Source organism: Heptranchias perlo, chromosome 9 (assembly GCF_035084215.1).
Source record: "Heptranchias perlo isolate sHepPer1 chromosome 9, sHepPer1.hap1, whole genome shotgun sequence".
Taxonomy (NCBI): Eukaryota; Metazoa; Chordata; class Chondrichthyes; order Hexanchiformes; family Hexanchidae; genus Heptranchias; species Heptranchias perlo.
The window spans coordinates 59,071,981-59,090,603 of record NC_090333.1 but is presented as its reverse complement, the minus strand read 5'-3'; the positions used below and the strand labels follow the sequence as shown (position 1 = coordinate 59,090,603).

General features: G+C 43.5%; 2 protein-coding genes across 3 annotated transcripts in view; one reads left to right on the top strand and one right to left on the bottom strand.

Moving 5' to 3' along the window:
- Positions 1-18,623, bottom strand: part of acot11a (acyl-CoA thioesterase 11a) — a 72,608-nt gene that overhangs the window by 48,862 nt on the left and 5,123 nt on the right. The window contains exons 1-2 of one of the 2 annotated variants that reach the window (XM_067990571.1): positions 14,458-14,558; positions 2,661-2,864 (exon numbers count right to left, since the gene is read on the bottom strand). In XM_067990571.1, coding sequence (XP_067846672.1) covers positions 2,661-2,850 — 190 coding nt within the window. In that variant the 5' untranslated portion in view covers positions 2,851-2,864; positions 14,458-14,558. Of the gene's footprint in view, positions 1-2,660; positions 2,865-14,457; positions 14,559-18,623 lie in introns of those variants that run through there. The other variant, XM_067990572.1, reaches the window with a different exon arrangement.
- The window catches only part of LOC137325445 (kelch-like ECH-associated protein 1), a 34,430-nt gene continuing 29,644 nt past the window's right edge, over positions 13,838-18,623 (top strand). The window contains exon 1 of the mRNA XM_067990570.1: positions 13,838-13,937. The gene's annotated coding sequence lies outside the window, so the exon portion shown is untranslated. The remainder of the gene's footprint in view (positions 13,938-18,623) is intronic.

The following is an 18,623-nucleotide window of genomic DNA, read 5'->3' as shown; positions in this document are numbered from 1 at the left end:
TTTCTGTAGTAGAGTTCTCGGTGTCTGACATAAGCTTTCCTTTTCAGCCTTATCTTACCCTGTATGCTCCTTGACATCCAGGGGGCTCTAGATTTGGCAGCCCCACCCTTTTTCTTTGTGGGAATATGTTTACTCTGCACCCCATGAATCTTCCCCGAATGCGTTCCACTGCTCCAACATTGATTTACCTTCAAGTAGCTGTTTCCAGTCTACTTTTGCTAAATTACTTCTTGGCTTAGCAAAATTGATGTTTCCCCAATTGAGAACTATAACTCCCATTCTATCTTTGTCCTTTTCCATAACTATGTGAAAATTAACTGAATTATGATCACTACCACCAAAATGCTCTCCCACTGATACTCCTTCCACCTGCCCAGTCTCATTTCCTAAAACTAAATCCAGAACTGCCCCCTCTCTTGTTGCGCTTGCTACATGCTATCTAAAAAAGTTCTCCTGAATGCAATTTAAGAATTTTGCACCCTCTATACCCTTCATACTGTTTGTCGTCCCAATTAATATTAGGGTGGTTGAAATCCCCGACTATTACTGCCCTACTGTTTTTGCACTTCTAAGAAATGCTGTGCATTTCTGTTATCTGTAGATACTGCTTGGTAGCTATAATCAGTGAGCATTTCTTTGGGAAAGGAGGCTCTGCAGATTGAATGTCTAAAATTAGCAACTCAGCATTTCCAGCATAGTGCTCAAGGGTGGGGGTTGGGCAGTGGTGTTCTCTTCATCTCAAGGAGCTTCAGCTGCAAGTTTGCAATTCAAGGAAAACATTCCAACAGGAAGCTTTCTGTATTGTAATACAGATTTCAAATTAATACTTTTAATAGAAAAGCAGTAACTAAAGTTTTTCAATTGAATATGATCAGACATACAAGACACTTCTGATGCAATATGCTGGAGCATTAGTATGCAGCACCATGGCAACGGGGCCGGGGGGGGGGGGGGGGGGGGGGGGGGGGGGGGCGGGGAGGCGAGAGGAATGGAGGAGAGACAGCAGAGTGCATGTTGTAAATTACCCATGCCATTGAGCTACTGGCCGGGCACATAGCATTGCTCAGCTGTTATTGCATTTTCCCCCAACTTTGATGCATTGAAATTGGCCTTCAGGCCAGACAAGCCCTGACTTGCATATAAATGAACAGAGCGTGAGCCACCTACAACATACATCATTGGAATAGCTCCAGGTGTCAGAGACATGAAATGGCAAGTTCCCCGCAAAAGGGGTAACACACTATAGAATCATACAGTACAGCAGGTCATTCGGCCCATCCTGCCTGTGTCGGCTCTTTGAAAGAGCTATCCAATTAGTCCTACTCCCCTGCTCTTTCCCTATAGCCCTCCAATTTTTTCCTTTTTCAAAACCATACATATCCAATTCCCTTTTGAAAGTTATTATTGAATCTGCTTCCACCATTCTTTCAGGTGGTGCATTCTAGATCGGAGCAATCATAAAGCAAAGATAGCTCCTACTTTTAAATATTGCAGTAAGAAGTCACCTTGAGCTGTTGATGGTGGCAGAGTGCATTTTTGCTGAGAGAAGGTAAGGAAACAAGTTTGGTCTGAAAGTTTGGCAGCTGTGTTGTAAACGTGCTGCAGGAACTCAAGCTGCGAGGATTTTGCTATTTTTAAATTGAGTAGTTTCACCGCAAAGTTAATGAAGTTAATTAGATTATGCTGATTGTGCTACTTTAATTGAGGGAGCAACTTTGAATTGAAGGAGTGAATCCCAAGTGAGTAGGCTAGCAGGATGATCAATTAGGAGGCAGATGCAGTTCAATGCAGAAAAATATGAAGTAATACATTTTGGAAATAAGAATAGGGAAAGGAAACACACCATAAATGTAAACATTTTAAATGAAGCAGACGAACAGAAGGACCTTGAAGTGCAAAAAAACACGTGTCATTAAAGGCAGCAGCATAAGGGGACCGTGACACAAAAAGGCAAACAATCCTTATCTACAGGCACAAAAGATAAAAGTAAGAAGGTAATTTTAATATGTGTAAGACCTTAGGGCACATTTAGTTTATTGCGGAGAGTTTTAGGAACCACTTCATAGGAAGGATATCAAAGCAATGGAAGAGGTGCAGCAAAGGTGCATGAGCACGTTATCAGGGGTGAGGGGTAACAGTTATGAAGAGAGGCTGGAAAAAGTAGAACAGAAAAGGTAGGGGTGACCTGATAGAGATCTTCAAGATTATAAAGGACTGTGATAGCGTAAATAATAACAGTAGATTGTTTCTGCTGGTTGGCAAGATGGTAATGAGAGAGCACAAATTTAACATTCACAAAAGGAATGAAAAGGGAGGTTAGATTTTATTTTACACACAGAGCTTGCTGGAATGTGAAATGTTCTGCCCACAAACCATTACTGAAGCAGAGTCCATAAATTCTTTGAAAAGAGTATCAGATAATTGCTTGAAAATGAAATCAGGTATGAGGAGCAAGCAGGAGAGTAGGATGAGACTAAGTGGCACATGTGGAGGAAATACTGGCACAGGCTTGATGGGCCTAATGGCCTGTTTTTATGTTGTAAATATTTGGTGATTCCGTAAGTATTTTAACCCAAAATCATCCTTTTCCTTTACATACAGTTGTCGGTGTGATCTTCTGCAAAGTTGGATTGGCCAAATAATGAAATTTTGTGACTCACCAGACAGACAGGCTGTAGTGTCCATCCACTTCAGCAGTTGACCTGCGCTCAGCTCTCCGCGGTGGTTGGCGTGACATGGCAGGATAAGCTGACTCATTTTTACTTCCGTTGGGTTCGTGTACACATCCCCGTTTTCCAAAATAAAGAGTGGCTCCTTGAGTATCTCCAATTCTTTAGTTTCCGCCATCATTAATCAAAGAAATTCTAGGAAGGGGGCAAAATTTGGAGGATCAACAATGTTTCAGAAAAACACACAGGATAATAATGATACACAGCAATAACAGTACTCTGGGATCCCAACAACAGTAAGCCCACAAACCTGAATTTCAAGTGATTACAAAGGGCACCAACACATGAAGGTTCACTTATATCTCACCACCAGATAATTTTATGTGCCTTAATCCTTTGTATTTGTTTAATTGAGAAAGCTGTGTGAAGGGCTATAGCCCACAGTGCACAACACAGTCAGGATAGAAACTAGTAGGAAAGGAGGTGAGGTGAGGTGAATCAGGAAATAGTGTCCTAGGCCCAACCATCTTCAGCTGCTTCATCAATGACCTTCCCTCCATCATAAGGTCAGAAATGGGGATGTTCGCTGATGACTGCACAGTGTTCAGTTCCATTCGCAACCCCTCAGATAATGAAGCAGTCCAAGCCCGCATGCAGCAAGACCTGGACAACATCCAGGCTTGGGCTCATAAGTGGCAAGTAACATTCGCGCCAGATAAGTGCCAGGCAATGACCATCTCCAACAAGAGAGAGTCTAACCACCTCCCCTTGACATTCAACGGCATTACCATCGCCGAATCCCCCACCATCAACATCCTGGGGGTCACCATTGACCAGAAACTTAACTGGACCAGCCATATAAATACTGTGGCTACGAGAGCAGGTCAGAGGCTGGGTATTCTGCGGCGAGTGACTCACCTCCTGACTCCCCAAAGCCTTTCCACCATCTACAAGGCACAAGTCAGGAGTGTGATGGAATACTCTCCACTTGCCTGGATGAGTGCAGCTCCAACAACACTCAAGAAGCTCGACACCATCCAAGATAAAGCAGCCCGCTTGATTGGCACCCCATCCACCACCCTAAACATTCACTCCCTTCACCACCGGCGCACTGTGGCTGCAGTGTGCACCATCCACAGGATGCACTGCAGCAACTCGTCAAGGCTTCTTCGACAGCACCTCCCACACCCGCGACCTCTACCACCTAGAAGGACAAGAGCAGCAGGCGCATGGGAACAACACCACCTGCACGTTCCCCTCCAAGTCACACACCATCCCGACTTGGAAATATATCGCCGTTCCTTCATTGTCGCTGGGTCAAAATCCTGGAACTCCCTTCCTAACAGCACTGTGGGACAACCGTCACCACACGGACTGCAGCGGTTCAAGAAGGCGGCTCACCACCACCTTCTCGAGGGCAATTAGGGATGGGCAATAAAATGCTGGCCTCGCCAGCGACGCCCACATCCCGTGAACGAATAAAAAAAAAATCAGGAGTTTTAAAAGCTTTTAGATTTTTGGCGGAAAGGAAGATAGAGGAAGGTCAGAAATTCCACAGTTTAGAAGTGTTGGGAAAGAATGAATAAGAGGAAGAGACCATGCCTTCTCTTTTGATTTCAGCATAATGAGAATGCATGTAACACACAGAGTGGCGTAATTGCAGCTTAGGAGGAATAAGAAAACAGTTTCAGGAGGAGCAATGACCACACGTCAGATAGTGTTTTTATTACTAAAATTGGCTCGAGGTTCTGGATGATTTGGCTGTGTTGTTGGTTGGCCATTGGGGAGTGATGTTTTTGAATGAATATCATGATAATTTTTTTAAAAACACGCCTGAAAGTACATGGCTGTCACTACCACACTAGCAGGTTTAGAACTCCCTACCTGACAGCATTGTGGGAGTACCTTCACCACATGAACTGCAGCAGTTCAAGAAGAAGGTTCACGACCACCTTCTCAAGAACAACCAGGGATGGGCAATAAATGCTGGCCTTACCAGCTACGCCCACATCTCGAGAATGTATAATGAAAAAAGAATACAAGACAATATATAAACAGCACAAACACTCACTGAATTCTACAGCATATTCATTCGCTGCACCTAGAGAAATATTTTCACGTGGGCTGGGGGAAGGAAAGTCATCAAAAACAAAATATTGAGTTTCAGGAGGCGATCTGCACTTGCCTATTATTAACCTGCAAGTTTGCATTGCTCATTACTCTGTTTAACTTGTTTTAGCAAGTCATGCTCCCAGGGTTTCTCATTCATGACTACAAAGAAAACCTCGGAAGAAAAGCTTTGCCTTTTGTCTCATAGAATACAAGTGACCATTGTTAACAGACTATATCTTGTGGTTCAATAAAGGCAATGGCACACTGTGTGACTAACTCTGGATCACTGACCAGTTGGATTGCTGAGTGACTGGAAGGTTAATCTACTTCTTGTGAATGGAGCCAAAACCACCCAGTTCTCAATGGCAACAGAGAACCTTTGGAGCAATAGAGCCACGTTTAAGTGAACTGGCAAGAAAGAAAATCCCAAATGTAGCAAACAATATTGATCACGTGATTTGAGCAGACACTGTAACATTCTGCACTCAAACCTGCAGTTATTGATAGAATTGCAATTGACTTGAAAGGAAGGTACACATCAATTAAAATCAATTTCTTCCTTCCTAACTGCACTGACATACATAGAAATTAAGCACAAGCCAGACTGCTTTCTATGCCCTAAATATTCAGTTCAGGAATCTAGTAAAGTTTCTATATATAAAAAATAAATTAGTGGTTTGATTAGATAGTTGCTAAGGTCGTCATCAAATCTTGTCCATACCAAAATCCAGAATAACATGGTGGTTGTTCACAAGCTAATGAGAGGAGAAAATAAATAAATGTATCTCTTCCCATCCCACGCCGCTTTCCCCTCCCCTCTTCAAACAGTCAGTGATACCAGCCACTGCCGGTTTATTTTTTGGGAGGGATGGGCAAAGTTGGGGGGGGGGGGGGTGGCAGAAGAGAGGGAAGAGAAGTTAACTTGTGATGCACATATCTTTTTTCAAGTTACTTGCAATTGAGTTCTTACGCATGAACTGTGAGATTTTCACAAATCACAATATTTGACTCCTGAATACTTAAACTTCTACCCACAATTAAAGTTGCACATGATTTAATATTCTGCATTTGTAGTGACAACAGGGTAAATTCACCACTCCTGCGCTCCCAGTAGGGAGCCACATTGTAAGCGAACATGGGTCAGTGAATTGACACTAGTGTTGTATCCCTGACCTGTACTCTTGTCGAATGCAGCGTCCCAGTGGGAGTGTGGGACTTGTGAATTCACCTTGTATTTTCTACCTTGGCCTGTACAACCAGGACCACGGCCATTTCAGTCCCCAACCCAAACAGGGACTGCGCAACAAGAGGAGAGCTTCTAAGGGGCAGAATCAATCCTACACAAAATCTTTTCTTCACCCTGATCTGGCCAGTGAGAAAAAGTGAGTCCCAACATGGAGTGAGGGTATGGTTAGTGCTCATCAAATCCAATGCAACACCATTGTAGCTACTGGTCCACTCCTATGCCTTTTATATGCGTGCAGTTTCTCCAGCTACAGGGTTCATCTGCTGCCTTTTACTAGAGGTCCTCTATGCCCACTTTACCTTTAGTTTCTGCGGTCGAAGGGAATTAGTGCAGAAAATGACAGTGGACAACATCTAATCAGAACCAGCTTGTAACATGTACTGACAGTAAGAGAGGTACAACCTAAACAGGAGCTCACCAGATAAGATGACAAAGATTAATCAAGTACATAGTAGTGACTGAGGAACACCTTGCACCACTGTGCCAGTTGAGGAGGTATACAGGTAGCAGAGATTGAATGTGGCCATCACCTTGTTGTTCAACCATGGGTGAAACTGGCAAAGAGACACAAAGAGTGGTTACAAATAAGGACACTGATGCACTTAAGGTCCTAGCAAAGGAGTCTCAGTTCTGGGCCGTTATCAGGCAATTTGCCCTGCTTGATGACTTGCCCAAGCAAGGAGATGAAGAAAGGCTGTGGGATGCCTACAAGGAGGCTGTGTCAAGAGGGGATTAGAATACAAAAATGAGGAATTAATGTTTCATTTGTACAGAGCCTTGGTCAGACCCCACCTGGAGTATTGTGTTCATCTTTGGGCACCAAACCTCAGGAAGTATATATTAGCCTTGGAGGGAGTATAGCACAGATTCATCAAATTGATACCAAGGCTTAAAGGATTACATTTTGAAGAACCTTGCTTCAACTTGGTTTGTATTCCCTCGAGTTTAAAAGGTTGAGGAGTAATCTAATCGAGGTGTTTAAAATGATAAAGGGATGCGATAGGGTATATAGACAGAAATTATTTCCTCTGGAGGGGAATCTAGAACAAGGAGGCATAATCTTAAAATCAGAGCTAGGCCATTTAGGGTTGAAATCAGGAAGCACTTTTTCACAAAGAATTCCCTCCCCCAAAAGGCTGTGGCTGCTGAATCAATTGAAATTTTCAAGGCTGAGATCAATAGATTTTTGTTAGTTACAGGTATCAAGGGACATGGATCAATGGCAGGTAAATGGATTTAAGGTACAGATCAGCCATGGCCTACTCCTATTCCGATCTTTCCAAGTTCATGTGACAGTAAAGGAAATGCTCAGGCCAAAGAATATACAGCAGGAGAATTAGCTCAAGCCAGAGACCAAGAGGAGGTTAAGCAGACAAAATTACAGATGATGGAAATTGTGGATAAGAACAGAAGAAGTGAGAAGCATGAAGGTGAAAAAGATTCTTCAAGTTAAGATGGGACCATAAAGACTTCTGGCTGAAGAAAGCGGCAGAAATGGAAGAGGGGAACAGACAAAGTGCATGAAACCAATTGTGGATGAGCTTAATGGAAAAATCATTGGAACCGGTGAAGGACACGGCCAGAAAAGAAAAATGTAAGTAGAAAGTGTTAGAGCCCTATGACAGCATTAACGGCATGTGTCCATGAAAAACCAGACCAGAGAGAAAACTTGAGGTAGAATTGGAGTTTAAGTGGGAAAATACAGGCAACACGAAATGCTGAAAGTTTCACTAACATCCAAACAGAAAGTACCTCAGGTTTGGAAATTAGCAATAATAATTTTTATGTACAAACAGGAAGGAGTATAAACATTGCAAAGGTATTAGCCTGCATTGTGAGTGTTCCAGAAAGGGTTTGTTGGACTGCTCCTAAACAGGATGTAATAAATTGGATAGTCAGGTGGTGAAGGATAGAATACTAGAGCCTGGTCTTCAGTTGCTTCCAAGCCTTTATTCACAGAGATCCACATTACCCACTCCACACCCTAGATAAGCTCTCATATAAATGGATACAAGAGAGTCCTCAGTTGATATGCACCACCTGAATACAATTAACACTAATTGATATAAATCATATGGATACAATTAACACAGGATGTAGTATGGATGAGTCACATTGGTCAATCAGCTACAGAACCTGAAAAGGGAGATTGATGACAAGGTCTATGGCTGATTCCTGCTCCTGATCACGATCCAGTGGACACTACAGTAATGAATGTGCGTGTGTGCGCTTGTGTTGGGCAGAGGGATATCTGGTGAACACAGGTTTGGACATTTAGCTATCCCCCAAAGGCCAACCTGCCAAAAGCCTGCCTTCACTCACCATCTAGGCTCAAACATGAAGAATGGCCAAAAAAGGTACCAGAAAATGGCTGGTGCTCATGTAACAGTACCCCAAAAAAACCCCAGCACCTTCAGGGGTGAAGGATTAACTGGCAAAGAAAAATGTCCTCTTATGTTTGGACATGACAAAGAATCCCCTAAAATAAAGCCACACATACCTCTGACATGTTTTCTGTGCATAAAGCAGCTCCACCATGTGTAGAAAATTTCTAAAAACTCAGCTCCCAGAATATGGTTTCCCATATAGTTTCACAGCAGCTAAGTGATAGTTCACAGATGAGTGCCTGTACACTAAATGTTTTCAGTTGCTGTGTGGGGCACTTCCTTCCTGATTCCATCTGATGAGGTTAGATTAGGAAATCTCCATCAGGCACAGTTCCTTATTTACCCTCTGCATTCAATCCAGCATTTGGTACATCAGCAAGCAAAGGGCAGAATACACTCAACAAAAGCAGCTTTCTGCTGATGTGATTCTTTTTCAAAAAACATCATCAATTTCATATTACTATTACACACATACTGCTTCCCCTTCCACCAACATTCCTGAACATGCAAGACTGGATTTTTGAATCGGGCCCACCCAATTTATAGGTGTAAATCAGACAGACCTGCTTGGAAAAGTGGAGAGAGATCTGTTGCTTCACATCGCATCTCATGCATTTCCAAGGGTGAAGAAAATGTGTGAAGGAAGCCCCAGCCTTAAACAGGCAGTGGCTTCATTTTAATATTAGCTTGGGGAAGGAGACTTCCTACACGCTATTTTCCAAAATTCTGCCGCACAGGATGTCCATCCTTAATTGCGCCCATGTGAACTGGGTGTCCAGGGTTGCTAGGCTGTGATAAGCATGTAGCCATTTCCTGACCATTTTATCAGCTAGCATTGAAGTTCTCGTGAGCCTTTGTGCCAATTTATTCCAATTCTTCCCCCCGGCACCATTAAATTGACCAATGGGTTTCCCAATAGGAATCTCCCATCTGACAGATTTGGAAGAGGACGACCAATGGAGGAATGCGAGGCAGGTTAGGCTGCATGAGAGATCCTCTGTGACCTCCTGCCAGTGCCTGAAAACCCACATCTACAGACAGAGGTGAACATACTGAACTTTGACAGACGATTAGTGCAGGTGGAGGCTCCTATTCCCAAAGAAAGTTGAGACAGCAAACCCACCATGATATGTGAATGTCTCAGAAGCACCCTGATCTCAGTATGTCCTGATTCTGGTGGTACTGCATGCAAGAAGGCATGCCAGGGTGATCAACAGTCATTGTAGCCTGATTGGTTGCACCCACCAAGATGTCATAAGCCATAGCTGCATTGTTGCACCTACACGTGATAACCGTGGAGAACTACCTTCACAGGGTTCAAGTTACAAATGCAGAGCAGTACCATCTGTTGCCAGGATACTTGCAGCTACCATGCCACATAGGACTGATGCAGCTAATGATGGTGCCAGTCAGCAGCAGTCTCAAACCTGCATCCTTCCCCTTGCAGGCATGCTGCACTGCAGACCAATGTGGATGGTGCCATGCAGAGGCAAAGGGAGCCATCTCATGCAGCACTACTTCTGCTTCACCATCATCAAAACGGGGATTGGTTATTGGGCTGCACCATCACTTGCCTGCAGACTCATGTCTACACCTTGGGTTCCTTCATTTTTGTCTGTTGCACCCCATCCACCACCCTAAACATTCACTCCCTTCACCACCGGCGCACTGTGGCTGCAGTGTGTACCATCCACAGGATGCACTGCAGCAACTCGCCAAGGCTTCTTCGACAGCACCTCCCAAACCCGCGACCTCTACCACCTAGAAGGACAAGAGCAGCAGGCACATGGGAACAACACCACCTGCACGTTCCCCTCCAAGTCACACACCATCCCGACTTGGAAATATATCGCCGTTCCTTCATTGTCGCTGGGTCAAAATCCTGGAACTCCCTTCCTAACAGCACTGTGGGAGAACCGTCACCACACGGACTGCAGCGGTTCAAGAAGGTGGCTCACCACCACCTTCTCGAGGGCAATTAGGGATGGGCAATAAATGCCGGCCTCGCCAGCGACGCCTACATCCCGTGAACGAATAAAAAAAAAAGACCCCCTCCCCCATCATACGTGTCACTAGTTGCTAATGGAATGCCTTTTGAACCCTCCCAAAGGCCTTCAGAATTTTTGTTAGCCTATTCTGCTATTTCCCTTGAATTATCCTCATCCCATTAAATTTCACCTACATGCACTTTTCTGCTCTCACCACTAGTATGCTCCCCACACCTATCCAAATCTACACCTGAAGTTATGCTACTGAACAAATCTCAGAAAATTGGGTGTAAACATCACACTTCCTTTTGAATCTGTCTGAAATTCACTTCCAACAGTTCACATCTAAACAGCACCCATGTTGAAAAATCTAGGCTACTAACTCATGCTGAGGTACAGTTCCAGGGGCAATGGCTTCCCTCTGGTACCTCACCTAAGTAGTCATTCTCCATCTACAAGCATTGACGAGTGTTGACAGGCTACTGAATCACAGGGAAGGCATCGCAGCCAAGCTCAAACCCGTCCTCAGGCAGTGACAACACGTTTACTTTCCAACAGGAGTTAATGAATGACTTAATGAAAGCAGATGACTGGGAGAAGAATTGTAGCTTGCAGACTGCTGCCTTGGCTGAGATTAGCTAAGTCAGCACAGACTGGAGGTCAAACCTTGGGACCTTCCTGGTCAGTACAACACTAGGTGGTGCATTCATCCACTGAGACATCAGGACACTTACACAGCAATTATAAAGTGTATAAACATGGCCTTTAAAAAAGGCTGGCATCTGCTTTACTAAGAAATCTACATTTATTAGATTTATGTAACATAAAAACTCACATGATTGGAGGCAAATGAAAGACTCATTGTTTTGTCAATCTCCATCATCCGCTACTTTGTCTGCCAAAGTCTTTATCTCATAAATTCAAATCCAACCCTCATTTCTAAGCTACTACTTAAAGGGGAAATGCCGTGCGTACAAATATTTAATGAATCATTTCAGTAATTGGAAAGTGGAATACAAAAATAATATGCCACATAGCATCAAATTTCAGCTCTATTACTAGTGAGGTCACTTCATCTGGGGCAAATTGACAGTCTTGTCCTGTGAGGGGTCATACTGGACTAGGGCAAGCAACAGTCTCACCCTGTGACAAGGGATCCCAGATCAGTTTATTCTGCATTACAGAACTGTGCAGTGTGCTCCAGAGATTCCCCCCCCCCCCACTAGTTTTAACTGAACATACACGAAGACTGTACAGCTCTACATGGTAGTGTAAAGGGGGCAGAGAGAAAAAGAAAGAGGAAGAATAAGAACTGATAAATTCACTGTCCTTAAAAGGTTAACTTGTAGATTAACTTTTGGCTGAGGGAGGAGAGTATTACCACTCAAAATAGAAACCAAACCCCAGATGGCAATTTTGTACTTTTCTGACTAAAACAGAACACTGTGACTGCATCATAACATATAAATTACAGAATAGCAGGAGGTCATTCACCCATCATACCTGTACTGATCACCACTAGGTCTTCAAGTGGAGCTATCTACTCTTATTCCATTCCGTTGTCCTTTCTCAGTATCCTTTTATATTCTTCCTTTTCAAATATTATCCAATTCCCTTTTAAATTATGTTATAGCCTCTGCTTCATTTGCCACTTGTGGTAAAACATTCCATGTTCTAATAACCCACTGTGAGTTTTTATCCGACTTCCCTCTTCATCTTTTTTGTGATAATCCTCAGTCTAAGTTCACTTGTTACCAATTTGCCAACAAGTAGAAACAAGCTTTTCATATTTGCCCTCTCAAAACCATTTAAAATTTTGAAACTGTCTTAACCTTCTCTGTTCCAGTTTGGGAAAAAAATACTATTTTTGAACATTTCTTCATAACTATAACCTTTCCTTCCTGGTATAATTCCCGTGAATCTTCACAGAACCCTTGTATGGCTCTATTATCCTTCCTATAAGTATGCCCAAAACTCCAACTGTAGCCTAACATTTCTCCTCCTTGCTTTTATATTCAATGCCGCTGTATATAAAACCCAGAATCCCATTTGCCTTTTTATGGTCTTTTCTCCCTGCAATTCCACCTTTGAAGATCTTTGTACTGTATCTGCACACCCAGATCTCTCTTTCTCTGTTCCTCCTCAAAATGCACTACTCACAGTTCACTGCACTGAAATAAATCTGCCTCTATTTGCCCTCCAAACATACTGCCTCTTGCCCTGCATTTTACAAAATTAAATTGGTGGGTGTACAAACTAATCCAATAATGGTTTATTGGGACTTTTTCAAATGGAAAAAAGGTCCATGTTTCAGAGTCAATATTAAGGTACAATTTGCTGAATCAGTTGTGGCAGCTACTGTAAGAATGGCAATGTTTAACGCTGTGACTAGCGCCAGGGCATGAGTACTTCCTCTTTTGATGGCGCACATGTGCGGGATGGTGATCTTGCTGCACATGTGCATTGTAGGTCATCAACTGCCCTCTCGAACTCGGCAGCCTGCCAGCGCCGAGCGTTCTCCGAACTCGGCAGCCTGCCAGCGCCGAGCGTTCTCCGAACTCGGCAGCCTGCCAGCGCCGAGCGTTCTCCGAACTCGGCAGCCTGCCAGCGCCGAGCGTTCTCCGAACTCGGCAGCCTGCCAGCGCCGAGCGTTCTCCGAACTCGGCAGCCTGCCAGCGCCGAGCGTTCTCCGAACTCGGCAGCCTGCCAGCGCCGAGCGTTCTCCGAACTCGGCAGCCTGCCTGATAATTACTGGATCAAATTACACATTGCAGAGAACTTGAATTATTCTGCAGCAGACTGGATCAAATTACACATTCCAGACAAAGGGTTAGTTGAGTATTCTCCTCCCACTCTTTTCGGTGATAATAGCAGATTACCTTAGCTCCACCACAGTTGTGATAATAGACACGACCCTTGTTTTTAATGTAGAGAAGAAACAAAAGATTGAGGATGGAGACACAGTCCTTGTATTTGAAATGCTGAGAAGCATTGTCAATGTGTATGTAAACAGGCTATTAGGTGTCAGCTTGGTTCATTGTTAACAGTTTCATTTATTAATCAAATGGTTGTGCATTTAAGCCGCACTCCAGGATTTAAGCACATAATCTAGGCTAACACCCAATGCGGTACTGAGGGAGTGCTACATTGTTGTAAATGCCATCTTTCAGATGAGATATTAAACTGAGGCCCTGTCTGCCTGTTCAGATAGAAGTAAAGGATCCCATGGTACTTATCTGAAGAGCAGGAGAGTTCTCTTGGTGCCCTGGCAAACATTAATCCGACAACCAACGTCACCAAAACAGATTATATATGTATCTCATTTGTTGTTGGTGGACTTTGCTGTCTGCAAATTAGCTGCATGTTTGCCTACATAGTAATGATGACTAGACTTCAAAAGCAATTCATTGGTTCATTTGGAACATCCTGAGGATGTGAAAAGTTCTTTTTAATTCGGGCTGTGAGCACAAATACAAAACTGACAAGCCTTAAACGAGACTAAAGATAAAAAGAAAGTTTTCCCCACTTAGCAGTGGTAAGTAAAATACACTCACAAGCTGGTGGTCATAAATGTAAGTACAGTTCTATCAAATACTCTACGGACCATGGTGGCTCCTGAATTGCTGCAACCATAGAAATGCTATGCTATAGACAACTAATAATCAAAGATAAATAATCATAGTTTTAAATTGAATTATTAAATGTAGCTAAATGAGAGAATATGATCTGCAATTGCTAGCTGTCCACACGCTGAGCGTCTCTACGGCTTGCGCAATCTCCAGACTACAGGGTCCCAGGCCAGCTCTGGTCAGGATCAGGAAACTCCAGGACATCAGAGAAGGTTATTAACACAGGGAGTCAGTATCGACTGAGCTCGCCCCCCCCAGGCCCGCTCCCGGGTACAGAGTACAGGCCGAACGGGACTTTGACATAATTCACTTCTCCACATTTACGTTGGTAGACCCAGAGTTCGGAGAGAGCAGCCGGCCTACAGGACTGCCCGGGGGATTAAAGCTGGGGCGCAAGCCCTGACTGACCATAAGTTTGTTACTCACCCAACTACCGACTCGCTCGTCACTGACCACCTGGAGTGGGCGCCTCCGACTGATAGAAACAACAGCGGCGCGCAGTGGCGGAAGGTCCTGCCAGTGCGGCAAACCTACGACTTCTCTAAAGTTTCCCCACTTTTCTTGGGACGGGCGCTGCACAGATTATGGGCCTGTTTTAATTATGCTCATTTTTCTCTCCTGGAAAAACATGGGCTAAATTTCTATCGAGACTGGAAGTCCTTTGGTCCCAGGTTCCATCCCTGGTCTCGTAAATTATTACAACTTATATTTGCTACAGCATTCCTCATGAACAACTACTTGCATTTATATAGCGCCTTTAAGGTTGTAAAACGTCCCAAGAAGCATCATAGGAATATTATCAAACAAAATTTGACACTGAGCCACATAAGGAGATATTCAGGTCAGGTGACTAAAAGCTTGATCATACAGGTAGGTTATAAGGAGCATCTTGAATGAGGGTAGAGAGGTTTAGGGAGGGAATTCCAAAGCTATGGGCAGCTGAACGAGTGACCGCCAATGGTGGAATAATGAAAATCAGAGATGGGAAAAAGGCCAGAATTAGAGGAGCACGGAGGGTTGTAGGGCTGGAGGTTACAGCGATGCCTTAGAGCACTTTACAGGGAAGTGTAGAATGGATAAGGGAAAAATGGGGTTAGGAGGGGTGAAGTTTGTGAAGGGTGAAAGTTGGGAGGCTGGTAAACCAAGCACTAGAAAAACCTGAGCTTCTCGCCCTCAAAAAATTGTTGAGGCTAAGTCAATTGAAAATTTCAAAACTGAAATTAATAGATTTTTGTTAGGTAAGGGTATTAAGGGATATGGAACTAAGGCATTTAAATGGAGTTAAGATACATGATCTAATTGAATGGCAGAACAGGCTAAGGTGCTGACTGGTTTACTCCTGTTCCTATGTTCATACGATTAACCTTTTCACTCATGTCTGTTGTTTGGTCCTTGATTTGTTTATGGAGTAAATAGCCTCTGCAACATGAGAAACACCTCCGTAAAATCTTCCCATTTTTCCTTCACATAATTCCCTTTAAATAGTTCTCTTCCTGTTTTATTTATTTTTACAGCATTTCATCCTCTCAAAGTCTGCTCTCCTGATATCCAATTTTTAAATAGTTTTTTATTATTTGTCCTCATTTCAACTTTAAAATTACTATTGTTCCCTATCTCCAACTTGGCTGATTACGCTGTCCTCATTAGTTAGGGACATTTCCAATAATGCCTTCTCCCTTATGGCTTATCTTCTCTGCTATTTAAGAATTGGCCCAAGTGGCCCAAAACTTGAAATGCTATCTTCTATCCATTGTGTTGAACCATGCTTAACCTGCGTCTCACTAATATGTCCAGTGCATGGCATAGGGAGTCGCCCTAAGGTTACTACTCTGGAAGTCTTCTACTTCAATCTTTTTCCTAGCTCCTGAAATTCCTTTTGTGGACCTCTGTTCTACACCTACCTATTTGTTGAGTTCCCATGTAAACCATTATCTATCTTTTCTTCACTTCCCACCACAAGTTCTTATTCACTCACTTGGTCAAATCCTGAACCCAGGCATCTGGGACGCAACACACTATTTCAGACTCCTGGGGCTTGATATTAAAAGTAAAAAAATGGGTGGGTTGCGGGTGGGGAGGTATTGAAAATTGCCACCATTTCAGACCTGCCTCCAAACTGCCCATTTCCAGTTTTCACGGAGGCGGGTTGAGAGGCGGGCGGCCAATCCACTCCCAGGAGGCGGGTTGGGCCACAAAACTTTTCAAGGAGGCTTCAGGCCTCCATTTTTCACTAATTCCCGATTTCAACCCTGGGGGGCCGAGATTCCCGGTCCTTCTGTTTTACACCTCGTGAAAGGAGGCGAGAAGGCCCGAGACTAACAGGTAGGTGCCTAGAAAGGCACAGCTTGTGGGCCAGGAAGAGCAGGAGTGCTTCCCCCAGGCCCAACAAGCCTACCTGCACCAACCCTCGGACCCCTGATCCTCCGACTCCGACCCTCCCCTTCAATGATCGCAGACCCCCGATCCCACTCCCCCCGTGACTGACCCCCGATCCCATCCCCCATGACTTGTGACCCCCATGCTCACCTATGCCCACTGCCCCTTGCCCACCCATGCCCCTTGCTCACCTGTGGCCCCCACCCCATCCATACAAACAAAGACTTACCTGCAGACTTACCTGAAGACTTCCTCTCCCTGGCTGGTCTCCCATCCGACTGAGACCAGCCTGTCAGTCGGATGGGAAACCAACAAATAAAATCGTAAGGACGTCTGGCAAACCTGTACTAATGGGTTTCCCGACCTGAAATTGACCCCCCGCCCTCTTCCCGGCTCCATTTTAAAATTGAGCCCCTGGTTGTGTTTGCAGAAGATTCCGTCAATCGCTCTTAAAGTGGAGTTCCTTACAACTCAGTTTTACCGTTTAATCTTATCTCTTTCCTGTTCCCTTGAGCAACCACATGCTGACCTGTGCCATTGGCCTGTTTCTGGTTACCATCCCTCACCTTTCTATTCTTGTCCACTTCCAGGTACCGAAGATCTGCTGGACAATTCTAACCCTCGTTTTCTGCCTGCTTTTTTTTCATGCCCTAAGGCTGCTATCTGTAAGTTATGATGTGGAGATGCCGGTGATGGACTGGGGTTAACAATTGTAAACAATTTTACAACACCAAGTTATAGTCCAACGATTTTATTTTTAATCCCACAAGCTTTCGGGGGCTTTCCCCTTCCTCAGGCGGTGTGGAAGTGTAAGTTACTGTTTGCTGCAAGTTACTGTTTGCTGCACTATCTCCTTCTATCTCAATGGTGGCACAGTGTAGCTGAATGGCTCTCAAGCCCAGCTATTTGTTTCTCAAGGGACTGAATCAGTCAGCACTTTACGTAATCATACTTTCCTGGATACTCTGTGAAAAGTAAACATGAACTGTTTGGAATAAACAAAAAAGAAAATCCTTAGTGTGAGATTTATGATCTATAGCTGTTTACAAAACTCAGAAGTAGCTGTTAGTCACAGTGAAGAACTGACAAAACTGCATAATCCTACCCTCCTGAAGTTACCAATAACTCACCTCCCCAGATCAGCACTTTCTATATTTTAAATTGCAAATGTCAAAAGGCAGTTTGAACAGAGATTAATTATCTATATAAAGGCCAAGTGGACTGATCACTGCTTCCTGAAATGGCTCCACTTCACAACTGTTAATGGCTACAGTTCCCATACCTGTGGTTTATTTACACAGGATTTAAGTGAACACTGCACATTAAAGAAAAGCAAACACAGTATTTTACGGATAACTATCCAGGTTATTGAAGTTGACAGACCGTTTGCAAACACCTAACAGAGGGATTTCCTTCAGAGTGGCAGTTTGATAGAGGCACAGACCACTTTGTTCACTTCGTAGACAGTTATGTTATTTCTATAGCAACATGTAACTTCCACAAGTGCAGCTCCCAATCTAATTACTGAAATGTTACACTTTTGTTTAATTTAAAGTTCTTTTGCATGATACTACACATTTTTAATCAATGATCTACGAACAGAGGAGTACTGTTTCAACTAGAAACTCTAAGGTAGAGCTATAAATATTGGATAAATCCTTTGTGATTTTTCAATTGCAAGCTGTATAATTGAGTCACTGCTTTATTGCAAAAATATAAACGTGATTAAAAGCTGCAAGCTGTGTCAGTCATGTGGACTGTTACTGATAACCAAGTCCCATTAATATTTTCCCTCCTTCACGCTCATCCTTTTTTCCTCTTATTTTCGCTTGCTATTTTCTCTTTCTCCCTTCACACATCTGCTCGGCTATTAGATTCACAAGTATTTCCTCTTGCTTTACCTGGTTGTAAAATGATAGAAAATAAAAGAGCCGCTGTCCCAGCTTCTACAGTGTAATGACATCCCTCTAATAAACTAAAGCACTTATAGTTTTAATAGAAGGAAGCTGGGATATCCTGGTGATGTCTTGCTTTGAATCATAAAATATCTATAAATGTTTTATATGAAATTTGTGATAGTCCAATATATTGCGAATTTGAAATAAAACGCTTAGCTGCTTTCCAAAAATAATTATTTTATCTTTGTTTGGGGTGGGAGTGTAAGGTATACACAAATCTAGAAACAACCTTTGGCTTCAAGAAGTAGTGTCTAACAG